General features: G+C 39.1%; 1 protein-coding gene across 3 annotated transcripts in view; it reads left to right on the forward strand.

Annotated features, from left to right (window-relative positions):
* The window catches only part of Rbm27 (RNA binding motif protein 27), a 66,298-nt gene that overhangs the window by 23,530 nt on the left and 31,770 nt on the right, over positions 1-10,998 (forward strand). For 2 of the 3 annotated variants that reach the window (XM_021150473.2, XM_021150472.2), the window contains exons 4-8: positions 339-430; positions 1,048-1,241; positions 2,053-2,313; positions 3,532-3,825; positions 7,728-7,862. In XM_021150473.2, coding sequence (XP_021006132.1) covers positions 339-430; positions 1,048-1,241; positions 2,053-2,313; positions 3,532-3,825; positions 7,728-7,862 — 976 coding nt within the window. The remainder of the gene's footprint in view (positions 1-338; positions 431-1,047; positions 1,242-2,052; positions 2,314-3,531; positions 3,826-7,727; positions 7,863-10,998) is intronic. The other variant, XM_021150474.2, reaches the window with a different exon arrangement.

The raw sequence follows: 10,998 nt of genomic DNA on the forward strand, positions 1-10,998 counted from the left end.
AACTCACTTTGTAGACCAGGCTGGCCTCGAACTCAGAAATCCGCCTGCCTCTGCCTCCCGAGTGCTGGGATTAAAGGCGTGCGCCACCACGCCCGGCTTTAACTTGAGTGTTTATCCTTTTTTTTGAGAAACTGCTGGGATTTCTTTGTTTTAAGACAGGGTCTCAGGTACCTTAAGGATGCCTCACCTTAACTTTTCAGCTGTTGGAATTACAAGTGTATGGGGTCACACTTGGCTTAGGCCACAGTATTCATATACTTATTTATATCCTCTCTTACACAGATGACTGAGTTTTTAACTTAGAGTGGAACTGGTTTTATTTTTAACAAATCTTACAGGTATTTCAAGAGCCAGCAGAAGAAGAACGAGATACTAGAAAGAAGAAATATCCTAGTCCCCAGAAGAGTCGCTCAGAGTCTAGTGAACGAAGGTTTGTATTTGTCTCTGAGTAAGTTATTGAAAGCTACTTTTAAGTATGGAGAGTTAGTATTTATGATCTGTATCCTTAAGCCCTCTCTAAAGCACTGAGGTGAGAACGTTGCCTTGTTTCTATTCTGTCTTGCTGTTGTCTTAGCTTCTGTGTCTTTTATAAACAGTCATTATTTGCTTTCCCCAAGAGCACCAGGGTGGGAGCAGTCTCCTCAGAGAATTGTAATGAAATGTTCCATTTGTTTAGGGGTGTGCGGTATTAGAATTATCCATGTTAGCATTTGCCAAAAGGGTACAGTTTTGTCTGTTCACAGAGTGGTTTTTGTTTAGGAAGACTTGTTGTGAGCCTTTCCAACTTTCTCCTTCTAATTTGTCTTCTCATGCTCTCATACTTTGGATTTACCTTTTCTTTTTTCATTTCTCCCTACCCTGTGTACTTGAAGTGGGAAAACCCTTCCCTCTTTTAATAATGGTTAGAAGAATTAGTGGTAGTCTTGAGACATTCGAAAATAGACAGTATGAATTGTGATGACGTAAAGAGAGTATTTTATTCTCTGAATTTGTGTACAGATCTCATTTCTAGAGACTACCTATGGCTTTTATATCTGTGTATTATAGAACACGTGAGAAGAAAAGAGAAGATGGCAAGTGGAGAGACTATGAGCGGTACTACGAGCGGAATGAGCTGTATCGGGAGAAGTATGACTGGAGAAGGGGCAGGAGCAAGAGCAGGAGTAAGAGCCGAGGCTTGAGTCGGAGTAGAAGCCGGAGCAGGGGCCGCAGCAAAGACCGGGATCCAAACAGGAACGTTGGTGAGTAGGCATCAGCCCCAGAGGGCTTGTTTGACAGGTGGGAGAGATTTAAGACTGGAACTGTCTCAAAAGGCTGGGTATTGACCTTCTGACAGAGATAGGACGAATCTTGTGCACCCTTGCAATCAAGCCAGTTTCTTTTAAAATTATTCCTAAGTTATTATAACATATATCTGCATTTAAATATTTTTTATAATGTACTTATTTTTATTTTATGTACATTGTTGATTTGACTGCATGCATGTCTGTGTGAGGGTGTTGTGTACCCTGGAGCAGGAGTTACAGGCAGTTGTGAGCTGACATATGGTTACTGGGAATTGAACCTGTGTCCTCTGGAAGAACAGCCAATGCTTTTAACTGCTGAGCCATCTCCCCAGCCCTAAATAATTTTTAGAATTGATACAAATGTCTTTTAATCAGTGGCAACACCACTTAAGTAAAAGTTGTTTGCATTCTTTTGCTTTTTGTTTTGTTTTCTTTGAAAGTAATTGACTTTCTATAATAAGGTTGCCCAATGTTTATAAACTGTAAAAGACAGAAAAAATATCCTAAAATCCTAGTGGTGAAGCTAACATTTCTCCTGTGGATGTATTTGATGTTGTATCACATTGTTTTTCACAAGTTGTTTAAGATATGTTCAGTGGTAACATTCCTGCTCATAGAATATGTTACTAGTGAGTGCATTTAAGCTGTGGCTCTCTCAGGAAGCTGAGGCTAATGTTCTTAGCCTTGCTGTTCTGAGGTAAATGTGGCTTAAAGCACATAAACATGTGACCTCTTCATCTCTTGTTTCTTTTTGTCTCTAAAACAGAGCACAGGGAAAGATCAAAGTTTAAGAGCGAAAGAAATGACCTGGAGAGCTCTTATGTGCCTGTGTCTGCTCCACCTCCAAACTCTTCTGAGCAGTATTCCTCTGGGGCACAGTCTATTCCCAGCACTGTCACTGTGATTGCACCTGCGCACCATTCTGAGAACACAACTGAGAGCTGGTCTAATTACTATAACAATCATAGCTCTTCCAATTCTTTTGGTCGAAACCCACCACCAAAGAGGCGCTGCAGAGATTATGATGGTAAAGATTGCCTTCTCTCTTGTATGTGCTGTTCTCAGCTAGGAAAGCAGGTGCTACAGGTACTGCCTGGGTGGATCCCAGCAGCTTGACCTGCTGTTTTATATGAATACCAGTGGGTTTTTTCATATGCTGTGTAGTGTTTTTGTCAATTATAGTTTCCTGAAAATAACCCCATACTGCTGTATAAAGAACTTCTTAATTGTTTTTTAAGGCTCTTACCTAGTATTTTATAAGTATGAAAATGTGCTTAACCCATTTACAATAATTATACACTTAGATCCTTTCCAGCATTTTCAGTTATAAGCAGTACTATAGCAAATAGCCTTGTATACCTTGCCTAGTGGAAATTTAATGTTAAAATATTGTTTATATTGATGGATACTGTACATACTTATAGCATATAATAACATTTCAATGCATGTATATGGTATGTGGTAATCACATCAGGGTAGCTAGCATGCCAAACTAATATTTTTAGAGTTGGGAATGTTCATGAACTTTTATCTAGATATTTTATATAGATATAAAATATCTTATCATTTTAAAACAATTGTCAACTTTATTTTAAATTACGGAACATTATAAGTCATTTTTCCTGTCTATTTGAGTATTTTAAATTAAAACTGTATATAGCAAGAATGGTTGCTTTAAAATAATATTATGAAATGGATCACCAAAATGAAATTATCTTTTATTCCTTCCTTTCAAATCTTTGGTAAATGGTTATTTGATAAAATACCTAATTTTTAATATTTAAAAAAAAAAAAACCTTTCTTTTTAAAATGAGAGCCTTACTGTATAGTCCAGACTTGCCTCAAATGTGCATGTAACTCAGGCTGACCTCAAACTTTCAATCCTCCTGCCTCAGCCTCTAGAGTGCTAAGATAACAGGAGTCAGCACCACACCTGATTCTTATTATAAAAATTTAGCAATTTGGTTAATCTTATAGTAGCTACTTAGTATCTATCCTGTTTGACCCTACTGTTTTAAAATTTCAATATATCCTATTCTCATATAGAGTAGAGAATACTCTTGCCTCTACTTCAAGGCTATGTGGTCATTAATAGGAGAACACTAAGGAGATTTCAACTTCTTACAAAAATAACTACAATGTAAATTAGGATGTTGAGTTTTCTGGAATTTGTTTTATTCTTTGAACTCTAAGTAGATCGTAATAAGGTTTTTGTTTTTGTTTTTTTTAATTTTAATTCTTACAGAAAGAGGATTTTGTGTACTTGGTGACCTTTGTCAGTTTGATCATGGAAATGATCCTCTAGTTGTTGATGAAGTTGCTCTGCCAAGTATGATTCCTTTCCCACCCCCTCCTCCTGGGCTTCCTCCTCCACCACCTCCCGGAATGTTAATGCCTCCAATGCCAGGTCCAGGCCCAGGCCCTGGTCCTGGCCCTGGCCCTGGTCCTGGCCCAGGCCCAGGCCCTGGTCATAGTATGAGACTTCCTGTTCCTCAAGGACATGGTCAGCCTCCACCTTCTGTTGTGCTTCCCATACCAAGTAAGTATGTGTTGGTTGAATCTTGTTTTGTTGATGAGTTGTATTTAGAAGAACCTCATCCCTTTTGCTAACTGTTAAAATGCTTGAAAAACAGTAATGGAATTTAAAATATACTCCCATAATAAAGATGTTCTTACTGTTTGCCATTCTTTATAGTACCTGCAGTGTGCCTTTTGCTTGTAGTAGTCTGACTTGTGTTGACCTGGAGATAAAACCTTGTTAGCTGTTAGTAGTTTAAGATGATAGAGAAGAAACATGCTGGGAGTTTTATGGATTCTCTTAGTATTTCAAAAAAATCTCTTTAAGAATATTGAAATAACACTTGAAATCTTTTGTTATAGAATCTTTCAGACACACATAAGGATGAATAACTTGGGTAGTATTTGTTTAATTGGCCTCAGTGATTCTATTAAGCCAACTTGATTTTATTCTCTTTTCATAGTTTTTTGGGTTGATTTGTTTTCATGGGAGTAAATTCTAAATGCCATGCTATTTTAACAGTGTGTATTTCTATGTGGATTTCTTTACTGAAAAAGACTTTTTATTTGTGTGTGTGTGTTTAAAATATTTCATTATTGTATCTAGCCAAATCAAGAGCAACAAATATTTAAAAATGGCCGTTTAAGGGCCTGGGAAGATGGCTTAGTCAGTAAGAGTGCTTGCTGTGTAAGCATGAGGATCTAAGTTCAGATCCCAAGTGTTGAAATTAAAAGCTAGATGTGGTTCTGGACCTGTAATCCCACCACTGAGGGGTAGAGGCAGGAGGATTGCTGGAGTGTTGCCTGCCAGTCTAGATATAGGTTCAGTGAGAGTCTAGAGGAAATAAGGTGACAAGTAAGAGAGCAGGACACTTGGCACCCTTCTCTGACCTCTGTACATATGCATGGGTGTACATGCCTTCAGACCTCACACACACATTAAAAAGGCTAGTTAAGAAGTATTCATGATTGCTAGCTGGGTGTGGTGACACACTCTTGTTATCCAGCACTCTAGAGGCTGAGCAGACGGTTGAGGTAAGGTTATGAATATAGCAAGAACAAGGATAAGACTAAATTTTTAAAATTCAACTAAAAAACTTACAGAATGAATTATTTACATGTATGCAAAGGTATAAGAAAATATCTATGTACCGACATTTAACATTGCATTATTAAAGAATAACAAATTACTGTTTTAAAAACGATTGCCTTTTTTTTTTTGTTTTTTTTGTTTTGGTTTTTTGAGACAGGGTTTCTCTGTATAGCCCTGGCTGTCCTGGAACTCACTCTGTAGACCAGGCTGGCCTCGAACTCAGAAATCCACCTGCCTCTGCCTCCCGAGTGCTGGGATTAAAGGCGTGCGCCACCACGCCCGGCAACGATTGCCATTTAACTTAAGCAGTATTTCTCTGTTCCTCGTACTAGTGATAGAATTTAGACTTCATTCATGCCTAGGCTAGCACTCCTCACTCAGGTTTACTTTTAGTCCCTTTGGATTTGTTTTGCATAAGGATCTCACTAAGCCGTCCAGACTGGCTTTGAACTAGCTTTGTAGTCCAGGCAGGCTTTGAGTTTGAGATCCTCTTGCAGTGTAGTTGGGATTACAGGCCTGCATCATCTGGTTCTCTCTTTTTCTCCTTTCAGTTTTGGGGATTGAACCCAGGTCATTCGGGGCAAACTGTCAACCTCTGAACTATATCCTCAGCACTGTTTTTCTTACAGCAATTTATTTTGGGGCTGTGGTATAGCTCAATACTATGGTGTTTTTGATCATGTTTGAGGACCTGATTTTCTCCCCAGTGCCAAAACTAAAACCAAAGCAGTTAATAAGTAAAAATAATTAAGCACAGTCCTGTCTATGTACCCACTACTAAGCTTCTCTATAGTAAAGTATACATCACATTAAAGTTGGTAACAAAAGGGCTGGCAGGATGGTAGCAGGTCAAGGTGTTTACTGTGTAAGCCTGGAGGTCTGAGTTCAGTCCTTAAAACACATAAAGTAGGAGAGAACTAACTCCATAGGTTTGTCTTCTGACTACCATATGCACACTATGGCTAACCTTCCTTCAATTAATAGTAGTAAAAACATTAATCTTAAGATGAGCCATGAAATAAATGGCTCAGTAGATCAAGAAGCTTGCCATCCAGCTTGATGGCCTGAGTTTGGTCCTTTTGGGCCCCATGAGATCCAGCTCCCACAGCTTGTCCTCTGACTTCCACATGCATTCTGTAGCATGTGAGCTTACACATACAAACACATACATACACATAAAATAAAAATGTAAAGGTGGGTAATAACAGATAAGGGTTTAATAATAAGGACTTTTTTTTTTTTTCCAGCTTTGCATTTAGGGGGTGGTGGTGGTGGTGGGCTGTACCTTACAGGGAGGGCTCTGTATGTGTGTTGTGTCCTAGTTTTCTTTCTGTTGCCATGATAAAACAATGACTGAAACTGAGATTTTGGGAGAAAAGAAAAAGGATTTGTTTCAGGTTAGAGCTACAGTCAGTCGTAGCTGAGGTAAGACAAGGCAGGAACTGAAGCAGAGAAAAAAGAATGCTCCGTACTGACTTGTTCTTATATAGCCCAGGACTACCTACCCAAAGTGAGCTGTGGCCTTCTACTCAATTAACAATCAAGAAGATGTCTGCCTACAGACCAGTCTTGATCAAGGCAATTCCTCAGTTAAGGTGCTCTCTTCCCAGGCAATTAAATAGTATAATGTTGACAAAAACTAACTAGTACACTAGAGAAGCACTTTACCATTGAGCAACACCTCCAAGCCTTCTTAGCTTAGCAGCTATAAATATTAAATATTGGTAGAAGGGGGTTAAGGGATAGCTTAGCAGCTAAGAGCAATTGTTGCTCTTCCTTAGAACCTGAGTTCAGTTCCCAGCATCCACATGGTAGCTCAGAACCATTCATAACTAGTTCCAGTGATTTTGATGCTCTCTCCTACCTCTATAAGCACTAGGCACAACTTTATATGATGTACATACATGCAGGCAAAAATATCCACACATGTAAGTTGATTATATAAGTCTTAAGTGATAGGAAAAGATAACGTAATGGAAGGTTAAGGGATTTTATTTTTAACTTATCACTTCTACAATATATGTTGAAGTGATTTTATTCTCAGCTTTTCTCTTTTATTTACTTATTTTAAATTTAATTTGTTACTGGGGTACTGACAGTTGAACTCAGGGTCTTGCAAATGTCAGGCAAACACTACTCCTGAACTATATCCTTACTGCCCTTAGTCCCCTATTAATTTATTTACAGACAAGGGATCTTGAACTCCTGGTCCTGCCTCTACTTTCCAAGGCCACACTCATAGACATGTGCCATCATGCTGGGGATGGGATCCAAATCAAGTTTTTGTGGGTGCTAGACAAGCACTCCACCAACTGAACTACTACATCTCCAGCCCAGCCCTCCACCTTATTGTTGTTGTTGTTGTCGGTGGTGGTGGTGGTGATTTTTGGGTTTTTTTCAGTATTTTGTTGACAGAATCTCTCTTTGTAACCCTGCCTGGCTTAGAACTCCTGTGTAGACCACACTGGCCTTGAACTCACCAAGCTTTCCCTGTCTCTACCACTCGAGTGCTGGGGCTAACGGCAGAACCACCATGGCCTGACCTCACTATCTTTCATACTTTCCATGGTATTCACAGTTACAGATTGTTCATTACTTACTTAATGGTCATACCATTTGCTGTTCCTCAAGTCCCTTCCCTCCATTCTCATGGCTGCCTGCAAAGGCACTCAGTCTTGCTTTCCTTTCCCTGTGACGAGCTTTGCCTGTTGGAGAATTAGGAGTGTGTTTAAGATTGTTAAGTCTGAATGCATTAGTATTCGTATTAGTACTAGATTCTTACCAGAGATTATTCATCCTGTACTTGACACTTTTTTTTTTTAATTCTGTAGGACCTCCCATTTCACAGTCAAGCTTAATAAATAGCCGAGACCAGCCTGGGACAAGTGCAGTGCCCAATCTTGCACCAGTGGGAGCAAGACTACCTCCTCCTTTACCGCAGAACCTCCTTTATACAGTATCAGAAAGTAAGTACATGCCACGTCAACAAATTCTTAGGGTTTGGGGGGATCTTTTTGTTTTTAATTAAACAGATCAGTTTCTCATACACTGGGCAGGTGGGCTACAGAGTAAGTGGAGTGCCACCTGCAGTTGTGAGAGAGGGGACAGTGTCTGCCTATGTTCTAATGAAGAGAAGAGCCTTTGTCACTCCTGGGGATGTACTCTATAAAGGATGGCAGTTCAGACTGGGTGGTGTACAATTCCAGGATGTTAGTGTGAGTGTAGCTTCCAGTCCAGTTATGCAATTCTGGTCAAAGGCTAGAGTTTTGCATATTGGGCTGCAGGCTCTGTAATGTCATTTCTGCCTGTTCAGGGCAGTCTAGGGATTAGCAGGGAGACAGACCATTCCAAAAGGTGCTTTAAATGGGTTGTCAAGATGGTAAGTAAAGTCAGTTGCCACCAAAGCTCAGAATCTGAGTTTGATCTCTGGATCCCACATAGTAGAAGGAGAGAAATGACTCTGCAAGTTGTCCTCTGATCTGCATACATACAATGTGGCACTGTGTGTGAGTACAACAAAATGCTTGTTCTTGTGGAATGTAAAACTGTACAATTATATTCAAATTTACAAAGGAGTCATGTTATATGACTGTTTTTTAATTTTGTGTGCTGGAGTGGGGAGAAGCAATGAGCCCTGTATTACTGTAGAATGGCAGCACAGAGCCACTTAATAGTGACTACTGCAGTCACAGCATTGAGCTTCTACTAAAGGACTCTCTTAACACATATGGCCTAGTTTCTTTCTTTCTTTTTTTTTTTTTGGTTTTTCAAGACAGGGTTTCTCTGTGTAGCCCTGGCTATCCTGGCACTCACTTTGTAGACCTGGCTGGCCTCGAACTCAGAAATCCGCCTGCCTCTGCCTCCCGAGTGCTGAGATTAAAGGCGTGCGCCACCACGCCCGGCAAGCCTATTCTTAAATCAATGCCTTCTACCCTTCTTGTCTTTGTCGATGAGTACAAGAGCCAATTACTCATGTGAACATCATCATATGACTGGCACACTGCATTTTCCCCCCTTAATGATGTATGTATACTTGAACACTAGCCCCTACCTAGCACACAAGGCAAGCTTCAACCTTGCTTTTGCTTTTTAAAAAAAACCTAGTTGGTCAAAACCAACCAATATAGTGAAGTTTCTCCTTCACTATATTTCCACTAGAACCTCTCCTCTTATTCATGTTTGACTCATTGCCATTTCGGGTCATTTGACACCATTATGTTTGTTTAAGCACCCAGCCAAGGTATAGCACTTAGTGTTAAGTGAATATTGCTCAGACTCTTTAGTGGTTAGTTACTGTTTCCTTCTTAATCATCAGAGATCTTCTCTTAGGCTTCTGACTCTTGCAGTGATTTAGGTCTTACTTTGCTAATCTCTTTTTTATTGTTTCTGACATGCACAGTATCTATGCTCCTGTAGTGACTCAAGAAAAGGCATTTTCTTCTTTACCGCTACATAAATGCTTTCTTTTCTGCTTCAAGGTTCAAGTCTAAGAACTTGAGAAACATTTGTCTCCTGTTTAAGATTCCTACATAACATAGAAGCATTTGTTAGGTAATGATGCATATTTAAATATAGGTCTGTTTGATTTTTTTCTTTTATAAATATAAATCAAAAATCTGACATTTTCTGTCTCATGGTCTTCTGATTAGTATTTTCTCATAGTGCAGGTTTTATTGTTGCTATCATTGTTTTTACTTATGAGAAATATCAAATATATATAAAAATAAAGATAATATAGTAAGCTGAGATATGTGCAGTATAATGAAGGTTCTTGTTATCCAGCTTTAGCACTGATCATTGTCCTTACAGTTTAAAATGTCATTTGTACTTATAAATATGAAAACCTGGATTTATTGCAGTCTAGGCAAATGGCATATTTTATATTGTTACATTTAGTGTTGTCATAGTAAAAATTCTACTTTTTAAAAGAAACGGGCAGTTATCCATTTTTTTTATACCAAATTAAATATTGTGACACACTCTATAAATACTCTGCTTGGTGTTAATTTTTATTTAAAAAAATTTTTTTTTCTTTTTCCCTGAGACAGGGTTTCTCTGTGTAGTCTTGGCTGTCCTGGAACTCACTCTATAGACCAGGCTGGCCTCGAACTCAGAAATCCGCCTGCCTCTGCCTCCCAAGTGCTGGGATTAAAGGTGTGTGCCACCACGCCCGGCACATTTTTATATTATTCTTAGTGTTGTTATTATTAATTTAAGTTTTGAAACAGGGTTTTTCAACATATGCGTGGCTGTTCTGGAATTCACTATAGTAAACTACACTAGCCTTGAACTAACAGAGATCTACCTGCCTCTGCCTTCTGACTGCTGGGATTAAAGGTCTGTGCTACCACATCGGGCTGGTGTTGAGTTTAAGAAATTTGGCAGTTGCCAGTAATCTCAGTGACTTAGCTCAATATTCATTAATTCAGAAAATATTTGTTCAGTGTTTATGTGCCAGGCATTGTGGTAGATGCTATGGAGCTAAGATGTATAAGATAACCGATCTCAGGTGGCCTTTCTCTCATACCTTTAAAAGAAAGAGTGTAATGTTTTCCGAACTGAAATTCTGAATATCTGTTTTTCAGAGAGATTAGTAACAGACGTAAGAATATTAGGAAACAAATATAATTATCAGCTTCTTGCTTTTTCAGAACAAAGGACTACATAGGAAAATATCTAGTATATTTTTTAATTTTAAAAATACATTTTAATGGCGGGAGAGATGACTTAGCAGTTAAGAGCACTGAGTGCTCTTTCAGAGGTTCTGAGTTCAATTCCCAGAAACATGGTGGCTTACAACAATTTGTAATGGGATCTGATGCCCTCTTCTGGTGTGTCTGAAGACAGCTACAGTGTACTCACATACATAAAATAAATCTTAAAAAAAAATACACTTTAAGCTAGGTGGTAGCTCATGCCAGAGGCAGGCAGATTTCTGAGTTGAGGACAGCCAGGGCTACAAAGAGAAACCTTGTTTTGAAAAACAAAGATAGATCGATAGATAGGTAGATAGAGGCTGGGCGTGGTGGCGCACGCCTTTAATCCCAGCACTTGGGAGGCAGAGGCAGGCGGATTTCTGAGTTTGAGGCCAGCCTGGTCTAC

Source organism: Mus caroli, chromosome 18 (genome assembly GCF_900094665.2).
Source record: "Mus caroli chromosome 18, CAROLI_EIJ_v1.1, whole genome shotgun sequence".
Lineage (NCBI taxonomy): Eukaryota > Metazoa > Chordata > Mammalia > Rodentia > Muridae > Mus > Mus caroli.